Source organism: Electrona antarctica (assembly GCF_951216825.1).
Source record: "Electrona antarctica genome assembly, chromosome: 12".
Classification (NCBI taxonomy): domain Eukaryota; kingdom Metazoa; phylum Chordata; class Actinopteri; order Myctophiformes; family Myctophidae; genus Electrona; species Electrona antarctica.
In genome coordinates this window covers 39,632,625-39,654,264 of record NC_136793.1, presented here as the reverse complement: position 1 = coordinate 39,654,264, position 21,640 = coordinate 39,632,625, and the positions used below count along the sequence as shown (strand labels likewise).

Here is a 21,640-nt window from a genome sequence, read left to right as displayed (position 1 = left end):
TGGCAACAAAAGCCATTGTTTTAAAGGACTACTTACTTCTGTGAAAGTTGAATGTGTATTTTGATTTTAATTACCTTTGTTGTCATTTACTGTTATTTTTTTTCTAAATGTTTGTATAAAATCATTAAATTACACAAGCCTGTCATACCTTGATTCATTTGTTTTTTTTAACCCTTACATTTTATCCCACGATTTTGCAACCCATTTTTTCACCCAGTGTTATCCTGGGTGTGCACTTCCTCTGCCAACCTGGGGGGCAGCGGACTGACCTCATGCTTCCTTCTATGCATGAGGAGTCCAAGCTGCTGCTTTTCACCTGACAGGGGGAAGTTTCCCCGGCCGGACGTAGCGCGTGGAAGGAACGCGTTAATCCGACCAGTTCCTTTCCCCTCCATCAGACGCCCCGGCTGGCCAGGGGGAGGTAGTTTAGAGACCAGGATTACTGCATGTTTTTTGTGAGGGTATAGCTATGGGGTATAGCCTACCTACCTACCCTAGGGGACACGGGGAGAACATGCAAAAAAAGAAAGGCCCTTTCACCAAACCCGCCTCGGGTATGGGCACTGATGATGCGGAGGATAGAACACGCCCCCAGTGCCCACAGCGTCCCCAGCGGGAATCGAACCCAGGACCTTCGAGCTGTGAGGCAACAGCACTACATACTGTGCCACCGTGCCAATTCATTTGGTTCTGTTAGACAAATAATATCCACTATTCTTGTTATATTGACATGTTAAACAAAAATGATAATACGTTTAAATTGATGACATTACACTTTATTGCATCAGTTCTAATAAATAGTACCCCACTCCCCCAGCAACCCAATAGTTTCCAACAGATGTTCCTGGGATTTTAGTGCAGTTCCCTTGTCCATACTTCCAGTCAAGAGACCAATTGAATATCCGGCATACAGTTAACAGTATTTAGGTTACACAATGTACCTGTAATAATTGTCCTACATCCTCCAGTTTTCTAACCATTCCTTTCACTTGGCTCAGAGAAAGCTCTATATCAGTGGTTCTAAAATGTTTGTCGTTCTCAGGAGTTACAGACCTGTAAGTGTCCATTTGGAACCCCCTCGAGTAGGGCTGGGCAATGACAAGATTATTTCAAACTTTTTGGCTTGATTACTATTAACGAACCATTATTTTTGAAATAACAAACTTCAAGCTTACAACGCATCAATACGATGCGTTGTGAGCTTGTAGATTGGCCATTTTCACTACTTTTGCAAGACATCGTAAGTATAACACAGGGTTAAGTTGTTGACTAAACAATTGAGTCTATTATTAAAAAAATATCTATTAAAATGTTTCCGTGTTCGAACTGAAACTACTCAGAGGGTTCCCTTACCCACCTGGAACTAACACAATGAAAGTTAATAATAGAATGTAACAAATGACTTGTAACAATTACAAAATGTACTGTGATGCCCAATGTGACCTGTTCACCGAAAAATAAAAATAAAAACAAAGTTTAAAAAAAAAAAAAAAATCCGTGTTGATTTGTTGATATAGAAGAAAAAATATCTATTAAAAAAGAGCATGCTTCTTGATTAATCGATTAACCTATACATGAGCAAGGTTAAGTTGGTTATTGGTACTAAATATAAGTTTCTAGATATCTTTGGTTAATTACCCAGCCCTACACTCGAGGAACACGAGGATCCCTAGAGACCACTTTGAGAACCACTGCTCTATTTTGAAAATGTAACACATACTATCATGAATAGACAGTGTATGCCTATTGCCTAAACCAGGGGTGGGCAACTTTGACGATGGCGAGGGCCAATATATTTCCACTCTCACTCCAGAGGGCCACATTGCATATTACTGTCGTAGCAAAAATAGCTGATCAAGCAGGTTTGGAATTGTATTTGTAACAGCTGAAATCAATACTATATCAGTATTCTGATATTAACCTGTGGGCCACATTAAGTGAAGGTGGGGGCCGCATGTGGCCCCGGGCCACCAGTTGCCCACCCCTGGCCTATACAGACGTTAAGGCTTGATTGCAAAAGCAAGATTAGACTAAAATATAAAATGAATTCAAAATAAAAAGTCTTCCTCACAACAATTAGCAACTACTAACTTCTGAGCAATTCAATTTCCTTCAGCTGAATTCTCAACCACTAGCTCAAATAGCAGCTACAATGAAACGCGTTGCTGCATAATGGTACACTCCCTTAGGTCCCGGGACAGGCCACTTTTTTGCCACACAACCTAATAAGCTATGCATACATGTTTTGGTTTCCAACTGTCCAAGCCATTGCAAATGACAGTGACTTTTGGTTTGACTGGGCATATTCAGTCTCATTCACATTACAAATCAAAATACAACACCACTAATATAAAATAAAATGGAAAATATAACAAAGACAACTACAAATGGTCCCAGTATTGCAATCACAGTAGTCATGGTGGCGAGGTTATGGGCTGGTAACATTGCAAGTTGTACTTACAAAAGTAACTTCATTGTTTTTATTTACTGTAAACTGGAGACAACAAATTGTACAAAAGGTATCTTGAGAGCTATGAGCCAACAAAGCATGAAATAACTGGTATAGTGGTCCACATTAAAGCAGGATAAGGATTGTAAGCATCAAAAGGCATTGTGTTTCATCTACAAAAAAGAAAAACGTCCATATTCACCAACTGGTTAACCTACCAATTTAACAGAACTTGCTTTTAAAATAGGTCTCATGACTCGTCTAATTGACCTATCCTGATGAGATCAAATTCTGAGATCTTCTACATTTAAAAGGGGCCAGAGATCAAATTCTGAGATCTTCTACATTTAAAAAGGTGCCAAAGACAGAGGTTGGCCTGGATAGAGCACTTGGTAACCTCGCCAGGCAATAACTTTTTACACACAATAGTGTATGAGCTTCTTAGCTTTTTTGTATGCGCAGTATCTTTCAACCATAAAACCCTAGTAACTCAAGATTCTCTTCGTACAAGTAACTCCAGAACAAAAGCTTTTAAGCCTGTTATACAAACTTTGTAAGGTGCTTCACTTAGGGACAAGGAGAAGAGACCTATGGCTTGGAATGATTTAAGATAGCCTTTTACTTCTAAGTGGTGTAAAAACACTAATTGATTAGCTGCCAGTAACTTCAGAAAGGGCTTCAATACATCACAACCACACCTAACTCTGCTGTCAACAATCTGCTCCATGAATACAATTTCTTCATTTCAGATGCTCTCTAGTTGCTGTGTGCTAATTAAGCAATGAAAAAAGAAAGAAAGAAAAAAAAAAAAGCAGCTTATGTCACTGCTAACCCAAACCTCACCACCATGGACAGAATCATTTGTAACATCATGATATGACAACAATGTTGATGTTTCTTTTCTTTAAAATGACAGTATCAAGATGCAGTATTTTTGTTTGAATATAACATTACCAGTTGCATTAAAATAGCCATGACACAAGAAACACAAAATAGGAAATAGTCTTCTCTTGGTATCGGTTTGTGCACAGCAGCTCCAACGCCGTCTCCCTGTGTAACAATATGAAGTGTTGTTTTGTGACAAGTGGTGCTGCTCACTCTACCGTCACAGACTTGGCCAGGTTTCTTGGACAGTCCACCTGTGTCAATGACAAAGAGAGCATTTACTATAAGTACAAGCCAAAGGACCAGACATAATAGAGACAAATTGCAATGATAAAATGGAGTCTCACTTGAGTGTGAGACAGATATACAGCTGCTTTAAAAGCTGCTTTTATCAAATCCTGAGCCAAAGCTGTTCTCATCACACAGGCTACAAAGATACTAAGCCTGGGGTATTTAAGGTGGTGGGCGCGAGCCATTGAATTGTGTGTCCACTCCACATAAATATGTATCCTTGTTTTTCAGCATAACATTTGGGCAAGGCCTCCAAAAACCTCTCCATTACTTGAAAACAACATCAACCATCAGCCTTCTTGAGATCTCTTTGAACTGCTTTGCCAGTAGCATCAACAGTGTTGTCTCTAGGGCATGGGTTTTCAACTGGTGGTCCGTGGACCACTGGTGGTCCGTGAAGGTATTGCATGTGGTCCCTGACCATGCATGTAGTAATGTAGGAAAATTAAGATTTGTATTTTAATTTATTGTATTGACCACAAGTTGAGAAACAATGCAGTAAATGACCTGGTGACATGTGATGATGACGCGTCAATGTTTTCAGTTTCTGGGAAGTCGGACATCAAGAACTTCCACAGAAAATGGAGTTAGAATCTCAAGGGAAATCGTACCATTATAGTCACCATTATAAGGAAATGCCCATAATCAATCGCATGTGTTTGCTCGCTCATACAGTAAGTTACAATGAACAGCAATGTGAGTTTAATATGGAAGGTAAAAAAAAAATCCCCCCACGCCACACCCATATCCCCCCTCTTCCCAACACAACAGTGTCCCCAGGTTGATTCTCAGTCAGGGTGGTGGTCCCTGGTTCATAATCAGTTGAAAACCCCTACTCTAGGGGATGCCTTTGTGGTCAGTATGGACTTTCATAGGGTTTTTCTTTATCAGTGACAGTACTACTCACGTCAAAACCTCTGAGCACAGCCAGATGGAAGGACAGCAGCTGTAGAGGGATGACGCTCAGGATGCCCTGGAGACAGTCCACACAGTGAGGCACTTTGATGACGCGGCTCGAGTTCTTGATGGTCTCGTAATCGTCTTTGTCGCAGATCACAATGGGTCGCCCCTGTAAACCAAACAAGCAGCTTTAGATTTCCAATTTTCTGAAAAAGTCCACACTCCTGATCTGAACTTGGTGGAGTGCGAGAGTGAGGCAGTGGTCGAGATTCTTTTTCACCATGTTTTTGCCTTCTCAGAGTATCTTTATAGGGCATGGGATAGGAGGTGAAGGGTGACGTATAACTAAATTGAATTATGGACATATGGCTGTTATTGAATGTTATTGTTTTTGTTTTGTTTTGCTGTTTTTGAATTGCTGTGTCTGATAATCCCATGTGGGATGGGTCAATTTGTCTGGACACGAAAATAAAATATTCATTCAAAAGAAATATTCATTCATTCTGTCCATTGGCCTGCTCTTCTCAGAAATAATAATAGGTCAAGCCCTGAAGTATACCTGCTTTCAACTCAGACATTTATGCCTTGGAATGCAAGACGACACCTGCTGTAGATTACAGACAGCAATGATGTCACACAGAAATGACCCATCCCCAGTGTTTATTGAGATGAATGAAGAAGTGTGGAAGGGATGATGGCAGCGGTGGCCGAACGGATAGCGGAGCGGTCTTGATACCGGAAGGTCGCCAGTTCGAATCAGCTGTCCGACATGTTAAAATTACCACCGCTGAAGTGCCCTTGAACAAGGCATTGAACCACTACGATGAAATGTGTTCTATGAGCAGGGCCTGGCTGGAAACAAGTTCTTGAGCTTAGCCCAGATACCCTGGGTAAATATAGTAATCATTTCATGATAAAAGTCTCTGTACAGTTTGCATTGTGATACTTATTTTCAGTGGTCTCCTAATGATCAGGATTGAAAATATTTTGTTATACGGAAATACCAATTATTTTGGAATACTTTGCATGGTAGCTAGCATCTGAACATTTTTTACACTCTCAGGGCAAGAAATAGGATTCAGGAACCTGTCCTACTCAGAAACCTGTCACAATAATGTGCAGGACATACTGCGACTCACCTGGCGAGCTACCACTTGCTGCAAGGCGTTCTGACATTTGACATAGGTGAGGTCTCTCATGATGATCATAATGACAGGCATGAGCTTGTCCACCAGAGCCAGAGGACCGTGTTTCAGCTCTCCAGCCAGGATGCCCTCTGAGTGCATGTACGTGATCTCCTTGATTTTCTACAGAGGAAGAAAATAACTTTAAATGCTTGATACAACACACCTGTCCAAAAGACACTTTACCTGGGTGTATATACATGGCACAAAGTGGTGTATGTGACAATGTGCGTAATTAACGGATAGCACATAGTGCCACAGGATAGCGCAGGCTGCACGATAGTGCTCTAATAAGCGACCTTTAATGATTGAAATGTCATAGCAATTAGTAATAAAGTTGAACCTGGGATCTTCTAATAACAGTGTGCATGCGGACATACATTCTTCTCAATGTATGTATTTTTGTTAAACTGTTAAAATACATTTTTGGATGCATTTTGGAGAGAGGTTTCCTGTCGTTTATACTCTATCCTACAACAATGTTGCTCACTACAAGCTTATAATCAGGCTTCACTTGCTTACCAGAGCTCCTTCCAGGCAGGTGGCATAATGATAACCTCTGCCCATGATCAGAACACTCTTCTGTTGGTAGAGCTCTGTCGCCAGCTTCTGGATCTCATCATCCAAACTCAGCACCTCCTTAATCAGATCTACAAAACCAAGCGTAGATACAGCACGGGAGAAGAAAAGGATCTTATCAGGACAAAATTGATGAGGTATATTTTGGCAGCAAAGGTGTAAGTAGAAAGGTGCACTCATTAGAGCACAAAACTCAGCTAGGAAGCCAGTCCTAATATAAGCCTTGTATACAGTTGACTTTCTACGTACAAGCCACGGAAATAGCACAGAACACCAAAGTCTGCCTATCTCTCTTATACTTGTCCACCTTCCTCCATCCGTCTCTCAGATTTGATTTACAAAGTATGATCGTTAATTCCTTGTGTCACTTGACAAAAGCAAGCATTCGGTTGAGTATTTCCACGTCATAAATGTCACGGGTGCACGGTTATGGAAGATACAGTCTATAGAAAAGAATACCAGCACTCACGTAGTATAGTCTACAGAAAACACACACTCGGACAGACAGGGTGCAAAACATAGTATTGGCCATGCCTTTCAGCCTGGCGGAGACAAAAATCTGTCAGCCATCCACTTGGCTGACAAAAAGGGCACGAAAAACAACCCTTTATTCTGGATGCTTTTTTAAAGAGTCGCAATTTCAAAACAATTCTGGGATGTACAGTACAGCATCCTTGACTGATAATGTCAATACACTGCTAGATGACAGCATCATGTCTATGCAGAGCCAGCCAGACATTCTTCAATCATTATTTGACATGGTCTCTCCACATCAGCTTTAGCCTGGCTCCAGCCCTGAATCGCTAGCCACACCCATTAAGAAAGTATGTTCTGGTGATTGAATAATGAAGTGAAACGAAATGAAAATTCAGAATGAGTATCAGGCTACATCAGCTTCTTCATCCAATGGTAATGTTTGAACAACAGCAATAACAGTCTCAGGGGGAGGATAGCATTTTCTGCAGGTGGTGTTGTTCTTCTGACCCTAATCTTATGTGATTGGGATATCCCTCCCCGCTGAAACCAGTGAGCTTGATTTACCTGGCAGAATTCTCAAGGCCTGGATGATCTCACGACGTCTTGGCTGCATGGAAATCCTGTCGTCACACATCAACAGTGCAAACATGACCATGGCCACAAACTGGCTGGTGTAGGCCTGCAGAGCAGCAAAATGGAAACACAAGGTAGAAATGATTAATGTCTATCTGATATGATGTAATTAACAGCATTTTACATATTTAGCTGGTGCTCTCAACAGTGTTTGAAATGGTAAGAACTGAGACTGGAAGTATTGCTAGTTAGCTTGACCCTGGAAGTGACCAGAGCATATAGGTGCATCTACAATGACCAATAAAAAGGAGACAGGAGGTCGTCCCAACTTTCCCCCCTGGTGTTACCTCTTTGAAAGGTGATACTATAATACATCTTCCCAGTTTCCATGCTCTACATTAAAACACTGACTCTCTCACCCCATGCCAAAGATATGGAAACCCTAAAAGAATAAACACACAGATCTCCACTGCAGCATGCACCTCAGTTTGTAGAGTTTGAGCCTCTTGTTTGTGTGCTTTGATCACAAACTGTGTCTCCAGCTAATAATGTGCACCAGATGAGAGGGGGGTGGAGAGCTGGGTTTAAGCATAGGCTGGGTAAGCAGGCAGCATGGAGTGAAGCTCAGCCCATCACTCATTGTGGCACAGACACAACTAATGAACACATCTCATAAAGGTTGTCCACTGACACACCACCCCTAACATAAAACACCTGCCATTCACTGGAGTAAACTAAAGCTAGAAAACAACGGTCGCCAAATTCTGAAAATGCTAGAGACACCAACCCTTTGGAGACTTCAAACCTTTTGTCGTCTCCCGTCTCTTTTTCTATCCCTTTATATCTCGCTTGGCCTCGCTTCTTGAATGCCGATTTAATCTCCCAAATGGGTACAGAACGCCTCCAAACCATTTCACAGGACCCTCTGGGCTCAGCAATGCCAGCATCTTGGGCCAAGGGTATGGTCATAAAACCTTTATACCGCTATTTTGCCTGACAACCCCCCCCCCCCCTCCCCCCCTAACCACAGCCCTTTCAAAACTCTTTCAAAAACTGACATTCAACAAAGTCAACTCAGTTGTGGATGCAAATCTAACCCGCATAGTAAACTGTGTTGCTATTCAATGGTCGCGTGACTTCATCTGTATAGCGCAAGATGAAGTGTATGTCATGCAGAACATGCCAGCTGTTCACACACTGATGACAGTGTCTCTAAGAGGCCTTAAGGGATTTGAAATATACACACACACACACACACACACACACACACACACACACACACACACACACACACACACACACACACACACACACACACACACACACACACACACACACACACACACACACACACACACACACACACACACACACACACACACACACACACACACACACACACACACACACACACACACACACACACACACACACACAGTTTGCAGTGTGTTGGATTTGTGTTCACAATTTATTTGTAAAATCTTTCTGGGCAATGCCATTGTATCTGAGAAGATGGCATTCAATTACATTTGAATGGAAAACCATCATGTTGCATTTTCTTCCTCTTAAAAGGAAAGATAGGGAAGAATTCATCAGAAATGCTATAATTAACACTAAGGACAGTCAGCAAGAGTATTCAAAAGGACTATGTGGAGTTTAGTACTTGGGCGAATCCTCTCCTCTCTTGTGATGTGATGAGCTAAGGCTGAGATGGGTGTGGGTGTGTGGCCCAGTCAGCCAAGCAGTAAATGATGGCGTCTCTGAGGCGTGCTCTGCTCTCCAGTCTCGTAGCTCTGGGGCTTTGGAGCAGTGCAAGACTTGCTGAGCCAAGCCCAAGAGTTGGGCCAGGGAGGGACTTGCTGCTTTTCTCTCTGCTCACTAGCTAGGATTGGGGCTACGCCGCCTCAGGTCTTAGCACTCTCCTGTGAGCCCTTCTGGCAACCTTGTAGGCTCAGAGCGGGGGAAGAGAGAGAAACCCATTGGATCCCAAATGTACACGGGTACAAATGAGAATATCAGCACTCTCCACCGCTCATTAGATCGATGTGGCAGCTTCCAACTGGAGGAACATATCAAATATAATGATGTTCTCTTATGTCAGAGAGATCATATAAGATAATGCTGTCCATTTATTTCAAACTCAATATTGAGTTGGGAGAATAACCATGGCCTGTCAATAACTACCAGGCCATTATGTAGGCCAGGGCAATGCAAAACCTTCCCTGCAGCTAAATGAAAATGATACTGTACCGCTAGAATTATATCACCTACACCACCAATTGAATAAGACCAGCTGGGTCGCCTAGGAGTGGAGTAGAAGGAATTCCCCCTGCCCTTAAGCCTAGCCCTTTAGAGGACAGCTATTCCCTTCTGGATGGAGATATTTTCCAGATATTCCAACCTGCTGGAATTTCTTCCCACCATAGGAGCTATATAGAAACAGACGATGAAGAGAAAGTGTACTTTTTATTGGCCACTGAGAATCTATGAGACAATCTGTGAAGAATGGGGACAATGGTAAAGACATCAGGATAGGGTTTTTTCTTATTATTTATCCAGAGAAAGCTGACTGGACCCAGGTGCTCTTCTACTGCAACGTCCTGTTTGGCACTGCATGCATTCAATGGATTAGTTTATACCTTGAAGTTCACTAACAAACTCTCAGACACAAAAGCCAAATTCCAATACCCAAAATCTCGGCCACTCACTCACTCACTCCAGCATGGTGGTGTTACAGTGAAATTGGTGACCTGCTGAAATATGTGACAATCATGTAGACAATCATAGACATATAAAGGTAGACGCCTCTTCCGGCTCTGGAGCGTCTGTATCTCAACGGCAGGCAACATGGAGGCAACGGGAGGCAATGGGAGGCAATGGCGATGCGTGATTGGATTGCATTGGCAAGCTTTCCCGAGATTCCTTGTGAAGCATAGCGGAAGCAAAACGGAAGAATGGAAGGGGACGTTCGGTAGGCCAATAAGAGGCGTGACTCCCTCTTTCCCAGCAGCACTTGCCTTCCAAGATTCCGCTTGACTTCCTCCTCCCGTTGGAGACAGGTCTCTCCAACGAAAGTGCAGCGACCAATGAGGCATCTATATTTTTTTAATATCTATGTAGACAATCACATAATGTCAGCATCCGAACGTAAATCATTGTGGTTTGTTTATTAGCAGAGGTCAATGTAGCGGTATTTAAAGACCTCCATGTAAGTTATGTGTAGTCAACAAGATAGTCACATATTTCAGCAGGTCAGCAATTTCCCTGTAATACCCCCATGCTGGAGTGACCGAGTGTAAGTGAGTGAGTGGCCGAGATTTTGGGTATTGGAATTTAGCTTAAGCAACTACAGTGGAGCAAATGGGTACTAATTGCCTTGCTCAAATACACCTTAGTAGTAATGGTTGACAAACGGGAGTGTTTAGCCAAATTCCAATACCCAAAATCTCGCCTAATCTCACACTCGATCACTCCAGCGAGTGGCCGCGATTTTGGGTATTGGAATTTGGCCTTTGTGTTTTTCACTGACCTTTTCTTCAGAGGGCAGTATTGTATTGGTATTAGGGTAGTATTGGGTACCAAAATTCAGTTCCAAGTAGGAACCGAAAAACACATGGTGGGTATCCATACAAATAATTACATTTCAGTTCTGCATATCGGTTCCTAGACGCAGTCACGCGCACATACAACCAGTGTCCAGGGTTCAGTTCCTGGCCTGAGACCTACATAACACTACATTTGCACACTTATTTTCCCCTCACTTTGTGTGGTGTCCCAACTAAGCAGAAGAGTAATAAATGTAATCTTCAAAGAAATGACAGTCGGGACTCGGGGACTCACCTTGGTGCTAGCCACGCCAATCTCAGGCCCAGCATTGATGTGGACCCCACAGTCCGTTTCTCTGGAGATGGAGCTGCCTACTGTGTTGGTTACACCCACGGTCAGAGCCCCTCTCTCCTTACAGTATCGCAGGGCCATGAGGCTGTCTGCTGTCTCTCCTGGGGGCAGGGACAGGAAGGTTACGTAACATGCTAAGTAATGTACTTTATAATTATGATTTATTTGCCTGTCAGACATTATTTTTGCAATACGGAGCCATCAGATAAGAGACAGCTCAACATGGAACACGTGGCATGTCTCAGAGGTTGTGAACGCCCCATTTGTTTTTATGTTGGGTGTGCACAATCTCTGAGAGTGGAGCGTACCAAAGCTATAAGACAATTGATGAAGCTCTCCTTCACATAAATATTAACATGAATAATGGGGTACAAGAAATGTTGTATTGCATTGAGAATTTGTTTTTTTCTGGCAGCTGAATGTGAGGTTCAGTAACTTCAAATGGAAAATGATGGACAAACGTGGAATGCACATAAGGTCCAGGTGGCACTGAACTCCCCACCTGATTGGCTGATAAAGAAGCAGACATCGTCTCGGAACACGGGAGTGTTCCTGTCCAGGAAGTCACTGGCCAGCTCCACCATGACAGGCAGCTCAGTTAGCTCTTCCAGAACCTGGCGGGTCTGGTAAAGAACAGAACAGTGTTGCTCACCATCATTATCTGAAACAAGCCAGCCACAGCTTGGGGACACAAACCTCACACCTGTGTCCACATACAATTAGGACAGTGGTTTATGGAAATGACTTGAGTTCTGATATAGCAAATAAAAAATATATACTTTTTGTATAGTTGCATATATATGGTACAGAGACTACAGACAGACTTTTCTCATGGCACACATTTGGGAACCAATCGATGTCCAACTCGTTTTTGTGCATTGCAGTTCAAATTCTAATAGGCCTATCTCACAGCCCGCTTTCCACGCCCACTTCCGGTAAATAGTGGTGTTTTAACATTAGCATTCTGTGAGATAGGCTTATTAATCTAGGAACAAGTGTTCCATGTAAAAAACAAAAATACCCAACGCAATTGAAAATAAGAACAGTGTGAAACAGTATCTATCAGCATTATTACTAATCGTTCATAATATCAGAGCACACTAGTATGATGTCAACAGCAGAGAAGTCTAAAATCTAAGCAGAATCTCAGAGCGTATTTACAAACACACTGATGGTTTTAAGTTTGCCATGCCTTGGTGTATTGTGTTGTAGATAGCCAGGGGGGGTATGCACAACAGGTGTGTAGTCATACCTAGCTCCAATTAGTTTGACATCTTAAATCTGCCATCCCCCATCACACAGTACCATTCATTTCACAATAAAAGTAATGTTATTTGTGAACTCACCGCCACCCCTGCATGGTAGCTGGTTCCACAAGCAATAAGAATTATCCTTCGACACCTCTGGATCTCTTTGATGTGTTCCTTCAGTCCACCCAATATCACTGAGAAGGCAAACTGTACAGTCAATCCATCATTCCCAACCATGTCTTACCTAGTTCCAGGGAGCATTTAAGAACACATGACATGACTCAGTCAAGAAAGAATGTTTTGCCACAATAACTGCCAAGAGTTTTTTGCCTTTGTATATATTCCAAATGTATATAATGTGCACCAATACGGCGAGTTCCATCTTGGCTCTCAAGGTTTAAACAAAAATGTATCATGTTAATGTTGAGTTATTATGCTACACATGATATATGTTTATACTTTTTGGGAGTTGTAAAATTCAACAGATTACTGTGGTGTGGTTTTTTGGGGGAAAAAAGCATTGAAACTGTTGGCACTTAGCTGGAGGCATTAGAATCTTGGCGATTGTAGTGTTATGAATGTGTAAATGTTGGAGGTGGAAAATGGGACAGGGTGGAACATTGTGCCGTTACAAGCCGCGTTATTCCTTTACTGCTCCACTGTGGAAAACTGAGCAGAAACCTTGCTGACCTGTGTTGTCATCAAAGTTGACCCTTCCTCTCATGGTGTTGACCACAGACTCCGGCTGCTCAAAGATCTCCTTCTGCATGAACGAGCTGTAGTTGCCTGTTGTGGTATGAACAGGAAAACAATTTAGAATGATGTCCAAAGCTAATAAATGTAAACGCATCAAGGGAGCACAGTGATGCAAAATTCATAAAGTGTAAACCCACATGGGGCACTCTGAAAAAGTAGATATTGCCAAAGCTGATGCACATTAAAGTCCTGTTGATAATAAGGTTCGGAAAATAAACTTTTTAAACAATGTTTTGGTGATAAGTCAACTCTCATGTATGCACTAAGTAAGTAGATAAGAGCAATGCTGTTTTTAGCAGTGTACTTCTTCAACTAGTGCTCTAGCACAAGCCATTTCTTGAATTAAAACAAAACAAAACGGTGCAAGTGTTCTTTCTTTTTAAAAATAACAATGAGATGTGCAAGTATTTTCCAGCCTGCTTCTGACAGAAATTTGGGTCATGCGAATTAGGTTATTCAGCAGAATGGCTCCAGGAATTGAAACCGTGGAGTTAGTGAGAGAGAGAAAAAATAAAAGCTATTTAATGACAGGACCACAAAGGAATGTCTTTAGTCCTTCCAACAGCAGTGTATCTCTGCCCTCTGCTGGAGCACTGGGGGCCTAGAAAATGCTCCCTCATGGGGCACTTAAATAAAATCTATTAAATAAGGTCATGGTATCAACTCAGCAGGTCGACTGAATGTTCCAGCAAGTTACATTTTAAGACCATTCAATACAAAGTAGAATTAATATAATGAAAACAAATATAACATAATTTACCAGTAGAAATAAACATGACCCAAAAGACAGAATGCAAATATGTGTGACCATGTTGATTTCAAATTATTTCAAATGAGGGATTAAGTGCATCAATCATTTTTTTTTATAGAATTTCTCCAACTCTGTATATTTTGTCCCCAATCACATCACAGTTCAGCTCACACTGCCATGTGCATACTGCGTACAGTAAACCACACCACTCAGCTCACCCTGTTATTCTAAACACAGCTCAGCCCTCCAGTGTTGTAGTCAGGGCAGTAAGCTTTGGTCCATCAGGGCACTTATTTTTTTCACGAACCACACAGGCAGCGAGATTTTCCCCACTCGTTTGCTTCGTCACGACCACCCGCAGCGCCATGTTCATGTTCAAGTTCGCCGTCTCCTCATGGTGTGTCTCGTCAAGCTTCTTCGTCGCTAAGCAAGTGTTAATTGCGGTCCGTCCTTGTCCTTTCTTCTTCTTTTCCTCACTACTAGACTAGGTTTGCTTTACCATAAAATAGACTTTGATAACTACTATAAGTAGTGGGGTTCGGAGGACAGCAGAAGAAGCGTACCTCTCACACTGACGTCACCACCGGATGTCCCAGTGTGTGCACAAGTGTGAAGCTGACTGGTACACTTTATTCATAGCTTAATATTGCACAGGGAAGCTATGTCGTTAGTAGACAGTGTCTTGTTTTTCGAAAGACAGAGTTTTTATATTTTTTAGACTTTTTAAGACATAAAATAATGTAACCGTGATTATGATATTTTCCAGACCTGCATACACCCAGCTCAGGTACAGAGAGTGCAAGGGGAGGGTACTGTCCTGCAGAAGGGGCATTTAAAGTATCTCAGTTGGTCCCTTTGATGCTGTAGTCTCCCTGGGGCAGTGAGTGAACCAGTCAGGAAGATAACTACCTGGCAGTGAGTGATGACAACAGACTCCATGTCTGGAGGCTGTGAGCCACGTAAGTAATATAGCAATTAGAAATTCTTTCTGCCTTACCATCTGCATAATAATAGGTTTATGTGCATAATAACAGGAAAGGACACATTATGGCTAAGGGTCTTGAAATAAGAGGAGGAAGACATATATAAACAATTCATTTTGTGTAGGTGTCTATCCCATTCCTGACAAAGCTACTGGTTGTGGTACAGGCAGGAGATAGAGTTGGAGAACTGAATTCTGTAGTCTGGCTTACCCTTCATGATTTGCTGCAACTCCATCTGCAGGGTCTGGATGGCGCGTGCCGGGTGGTCTCCAGCAGTGCGTTTTATCCGGTGGATGGACAGTCGCCCGTCTATCACAGCAGCAACATCATCGTCCTCCAGAAATATCACCCGGTTGGTGTGCTCTATCACGGCGCTACCACAACACACCAGGAGAAAGAAATTAAATACAAATCCCTCTGGTGACTTTGTTTATAGTCCACAGGTTGACAATGTTTGTGTAATACGATTATACGTCTAGACTAAACTCACAACCCAAAAGTAAGCAAACTGAACAACTATTGGTACTTTTCCATTGCAAGGTACGGTAGGTACGATCTCAACGTCGACTCTACTTGCTTTACTCCATTTTCCACTGCAGATAGGACCTCTCAATCTAGTTGGTCGTGGTCAGTGTGCTATTCAATGCTCAAGTTGAGATCTCCATTTAACGTGTGTAGTCCAACAAAAACAGTTTCTGATTACGTTTTAGCCGAGAATTACGCCATGCAGGCGCTCAATATAGAATCATTTAAAATAGTTTAAAAGTTTGTTAACAATATTCAGTAGCTTGCATGCATATAAGGGAGTTTGTCATGATCGTTCTCTCTGACTGATCTCATGGAGTGTTTTCATGTCACCTTTTGGTATCGTCTCAACTCACTTGGAACCTTGAGGTAATATAATACCAAAACGAAAGAAACTAGGAAATACTTCCTAGTTTCATACAAAAAAGGCAGAGTCGAGTTTAGAGGGTGTCACCGTCACTGTGTCATGCATGGGAAAAGCCCCATATGAGAGGCGGTGGGAAGGGAGGGGGGGTAGGTGGGAAGGGAGGGGGGGGTAGGTGCTTACCTCGCATCAGAGGCAAAATAGTACTCTACAGACTTCTCATCCTCAGGGAACAGACAGGTGTCCTGGTCCCTGGGCAGAGGGCAGGCCTTCTTGTCTTTACCAGCTAGAGGGGAAGACCAAAAGATAACACTTCATCTCAGTAATATTGATAATAACACAGACGACTTAGAAAACAACGTAAAGTCAAACTTACTGGAGCGGTACAGGATAGGTATGTGATCCGTGGACAGCTTGTGATCACTTTTCACTCCAATCAGCAGAGGACCTCCCCTCCTAGATTAAATTAGACTAAAATGACATATGGTATAGGATAATTACATATAACTTACATCTACACAGCACACACTTCACTACAGAGTGCTACAGGGATTGTGCATTTTTGTAGACCAAGCCTAAAGTTACCTCTCTGGATATTTCCAAAAAGATATTTGCATTAAATCTCAATATATAAGCTCTGGAGCAAACAAAGACTCACACGTTTTTGCTCAACTACATGATCTGATCTCCACAAAACATATCCTTTCTGATTTTTTAACCACACACACAATTAAAGCACAAAGAAACATCATAATGCACAAATTAATCTCTCTTAGGCTTAAGGTGGCCTTACACTAGCCGATTCTTGACGCTCGGGGGTGCCCGACCGCTCAAAGCGCGATCGGGATCGGCCCGATCAACATCAAGAATGTTTGATATTTGCTCTGCCCCGCTCCGATTATCCTGTAGTGTGTGGTGCTATCAGATTTCAGATTGAAAAAAATTGGCTAGTGTAAGGCCACCTTTATGGTAACCGTAAACCTTTTTTTTTAAACTGGTTTTTACCATTCGAGATCTGCTAGGGAAAACATTACAAACTCAGTTCCAGGTTGTAGTGTTCTACAGTTGCAAACTGTAGAACACTATTACAGTTCTGTAATAAGGAAATAATTAGAACTAGATAGAATAGTAGAAATAATTAGAACAAAACTAGCATGAAACAGCCAGTAGTAGAAGAGGGGTACCTGCTGCCAACTGCCTGTCCAGGGTAATGGACACTCTTAAAGACCAGGGCAAAAGCTCCCTCCTACGAGATAAGGCACAAAGACATGATTAGAGAGAGCCTCGTCTACTCACCACTTCAGCAGTTGTGCTGTGCATGGGGAAGTTCTTACCAGTTGCTGGGTCACCCTCTCCACCAGAGTAGCAAAACTCATGTCATCGCTCTCCCGGTTGTCATACATGTACTTCATCAGCTTGGCAATGGTCTCTGTATCGGTCTCAGACTCAAACTCATAACCTTTGGTCTCCTGTAGAAAATCAAGGAGCCATTAAGAGGCCTGTCTCACTCTCTCTCTCTTAGAGACTTCCAAATTAATTCTACAATTAAAATAATAGCTCACCAGAAATTTCTTAAGGTCTTTGTAGTTTGTGATAATTCCATTGTGGATAACAATGAATTCTGTGAAGAAAAAGATCAACAAAGAGTTAAAGAGACCATGATTAAAAGGCTGTCCAAAGAAACAAACAAATGGTGCCCTGCCCTCTAATGTGTAGTAAGCCAATGCCCAGCTAATGTAAAACTCACCTCCATCTAACAGGATGCATCAGCCTGTTAGATGGAGGTGACAGAAACAGTGTAAATCGTTTGAGCACACTTTATTTGGACTCTGAGTAAGCGTAAAATAAAGTCAGGAAGAAAACAATCTAACCATTGAATGTGTACCGTGAAATTACACATTATAGATATTCTTCTGGTTTCCTTCTTTGGGACAGATACCGAATACTGATCTTAACAATAACTATGAATTCTTAAACCTGATGATGTATGTATAATGTTGGTTAAGGGCATGACTAACCATTGTTCTTGTCAGACCTCTGTGGGTGGCTGTTGACAGGGCTAGGCACACCATGGGTAGCCCAGCGGGTGTGAGCAATGCCCACATGGACATCAAACTCCACATCCAGGTCCATGTCCTGCTGTTCTGTTTGTTGCACACAAACACAACACCCACATTTATTCTACTAGGAATCATTATGTTCAGTGCTCTGTGCACCGTCCACAATGTAGGCTGAAATACCCAGAGGCTCACACTCAGCACTTCACACAAATGCGAAGGAGAGTCAGACATACTGACATTCATGCGGAGTACTCCTGGAATGTATAGCTTAGTCATACTGGGATGTCACATGCTGTGAGATTAGGATTTGAGACATCAAAGACACTTACTATGTATCTCCTCATCGAGAGCTTTTACTTTGCCACGCTGTTTGATCAGTTGGATAGGCCTGACATTTGACTTCCATTCCATTCCTCCGCCATCAATTCCAACACCTGAAAAAAGCAAGGATAACTCTTAAAGAGTCTCAGAGATGCTTGAAACCATACAATTATTATGGGTCTCTGAGATGTTTAAACACATCAACCCGAAAACAGACAACAGCAGAACTTTTGCATGGCCTCTAAATTGAGCACAATCTAACAGTGAACATGGGGCATTATTCTAAAGTAGCCCTAAAATCAAAGAGGCAAAGAGGAAGTCAATATATTGCAAATGTGTGATAAATGAGAAGCAAAACACAGTTTCCTGGCATTATCAAATACAATGTGAACTTTACATTGTGAAGCAGGGTTTTCCATGATGGAAAAGAAAGCTGATAAACATGCCAGTGGTAACAATGCTGTTTTTCTATCTGTCTCACCAGCAGAGTCATAACCCCGGTACTCCAGACGCTGCAGACCTTTGAGCAAGATTTCAAGGATCTCACGCCGAGTCCTTGGCACATGGTAGTTCAGATAGGCAAATATTCCTGTGAAGGGAAACATAGTCTCTCAAACCAAATGCATAGGCTCACTTGTCAACTAGCCCACATCTAGTAATGTCATTGTTGGGGACAGCCCCATAGTATCATGATTGAAGAACAGGAATTGTCTTTGCATTCACCACTAACACAGACCTACGCTAAGGAAGCGTCTCCCGATCATTATTGTAAATGAAAACTGGTTCACAATTAACTTGGTTAATTAAAACACAACATTTTAAAATATATACTGTAAATGATACTAAAATGAAGTCAGCTGGATAGTGCATCAAGCAGCACATAATCGCAATATCCAAGGTTGGATTCCAGCTTAGACCTGCATTGTACTGTATGTCCTTCCCTCACTCTCTGCCCTTACTCTCCTGTATCTCTACTATCTTTGCTAAATATAGTAACAAAACAAAAACAAAAAAAGCTAAGAGACCAAATTACACCTGTGACACCAAACTCTTTTATTCTATGTACAATACTAGAGTAGTTAACGAGAGATGAGGATGAACAAGAAAAACCAGTTTTACAATGAGAAACAACTGAGCATGCTTTTATTATGCTCTGGCAGTAAAACCTGATTGAACAATGGAGATGGCCTATGCTATGGGGTGGGTGTTTGGTATGCCATCTGTAAAATAGCTCGAACCAATGCTGATTATTTCGTTAGGACCCGCTACAGTGGTGTTCGATACGAACTTAACCGGGATGTGGAAACCTCTACTTCAATGCTATACGAGTTGCTTAGCCATTAGCCAGTTATTCTGTCTCATCTAGAAGACTCGTACCCAAGGTAATACAAGCCATTCAAGGTATATGGGTTGTAAAGCCAGATACCTTGATTCGTATATGTTGACCTGTTGGAGATACCGCGTGCGTTGCCTGGAATCTCAGGTTTAGAAGCCATGGGAGCCGCCTTTTATGCTGTGCAAGTCTAGTATATCCATCTTTGGAGTTTCTACATTAATCTGATGTCAGCGCTGGATATTGCTGTTGTCTCCATATATGGGACTATGGGTTATCCCATATATGGAACTCTAAGTGAAAGCCTTCGCAACACTATCTCTTGCTGGGAGTGAATGGTATCTGTCAAACTGCAAATGATAAGCATGGGAGCCTGGGAAGCAGATTCCACACATGGTCAATGTGACATCGTGTCACTGTTTTGGTTTGTTCTTCTGACCAAGAAACTATATATTGTAACATTTACATAATAACATTTATTTGGGAAATGTGTAGAATGTGCACATCTACAACTTGGCAAACATCTTTATTTAGTAGATTTCAAATTACAGGGTTAGGTTCATGCATGTAAATATTGGGGACGGAGCCTGGAGACTCCAGTGATAGTCAAGACTTTGGATACATTTGAAATAAATGTGTCTGTGTTCAAGCCCCAAAGAACCATTAATGTTGAATTTAACAGAGCATCCTTTGAGAGCAGTCAAGACTGAAGGGAGGGAGGGGGGCAGCAGAAGGTAGCTAAGGGCAAACTGCCTAGGAGTATGTGACTGGGTGTGGGTGCAAAGTTTGCGCTGCAAACACAAAGCCCATCTTTGTTTATGAAAACAGAGGGAAATCTGAAATCCTCCAAGCCAACCCATGTTAAATTAAAGCTGGTCAGGATGTCTCCGGCAGCCCAATGCCTTGCATTGACCCTGTTACACAAACATTACAGGGTGAGAGTGATGGAAGACAGGGTAGCTGTTATCACCTGTGAGTAGTAAGAGACTGGGAGACAGAAAAAGTGCCACAGGCAATCCTTGAACAGATGTATCACTGCGGGGTGCTATGCTATACAGACTATACACGGGTGCAGTGTCAAATCTCTCATATTTCATATTCCAGGAACCAGGATTATCAGGATCTGATAATTATACATGTATATATATACACATGTTCATAGCCTTGGATCGAGACTGTCATCAGAGATGTATGTTTGATTCAGAGACACGTCAGATCTGACAGTCTTAATGCAAACTAAGATAAGTTGCTATGTCTGTGACTGTCTGTGCTAGTAATAACAAGAGTATAACACAGAGAGAAGGGACTTCAAGGGAGAGATGTATAGAGATGGGCTAGTCCCTTTCGGAACCTTTTTTTGTATTTTGGTTTTGGATGACGGTATCCCAAATGCAGGGGTTATAAGAGAGATGGGCGTGATGTGCACACTGCACAGGCTAACGGAGGCAAACATCATCACTAGGGTTTAACCAACGTTCTGTGTCCCACATCAACAAGTAGCAAATGATACATCGCAGCCTCATGTAGCTACCACCACTACCAGATATGCAATATATCCTCTGGGAAATGAATAGCTTTGGCTGGCTAAAGTTAGCCACCCTAGATTATTTAAACGATTCAGCACTAGTTAGTTATTTGGGCAACAGATGCGACAGGCGACAGCTATGCTCTATGTTGAGTGACGTTATGACCCCGTATATTACCTAGTATAATGCACATTTTGCTGCTGTAATGCAGATTTTATTCAGTAGCCTACTCACCACACATGTCTGCAATGTCGATGCCAAAAGCTGCTGTGTTCAGTCAGTTCCGCATCTGGTAACCCACTATCAAGTATGACCCGCCTCCCTATAGTGTCATTGGATCAGAGTCAAGTGCTAATTTCCATACGTTCGTTCGATTGGTTCAAGCTCTCTGACACTCAACTTAAACCTACGGACGCAGGCTCTCCTCAGTCTCCTGACGTGGCAGCCAGGATGCAGATCCGTCCCGTGCGCGAGCGACTGGGTCTGAGTATACTCAGAGTAGATTACTCTGAGTATACTCTAAGGCCTGGGTAGGG

General features: G+C 42.2%; 1 protein-coding gene across 1 annotated transcript; it reads right to left on the bottom strand.

Annotated features, from left to right (window-relative positions):
• Window positions 1-760: 760 nt before the first annotated feature.
• LOC306934074 (glutamine--fructose-6-phosphate aminotransferase [isomerizing] 1) lies at window positions 761-21,487 on the bottom strand. Its single transcript, XM_079516536.1, has 19 exons — window positions 21,339-21,487; window positions 18,727-18,834; window positions 18,254-18,358; window positions 17,883-18,008; window positions 17,427-17,485; window positions 17,199-17,333; window positions 17,049-17,110; window positions 16,241-16,320; window positions 16,048-16,150; window positions 15,186-15,349; window positions 13,176-13,271; window positions 12,582-12,679; window positions 11,738-11,858; window positions 11,179-11,336; window positions 7,330-7,444; window positions 6,232-6,359; window positions 5,665-5,832; window positions 4,533-4,694; window positions 761-3,588 (listed from the first exon to the last, which is right to left on the bottom strand). Exons 1-19 carry the CDS (start codon window positions 21,343-21,345, stop codon window positions 3,544-3,546), a joined length of 2,040 nt encoding a protein of 679 aa, XP_079372662.1. The 5' UTR covers window positions 21,346-21,487; the 3' UTR covers window positions 761-3,543.
• Window positions 21,488-21,640: the final 153 nt, after the last annotated feature.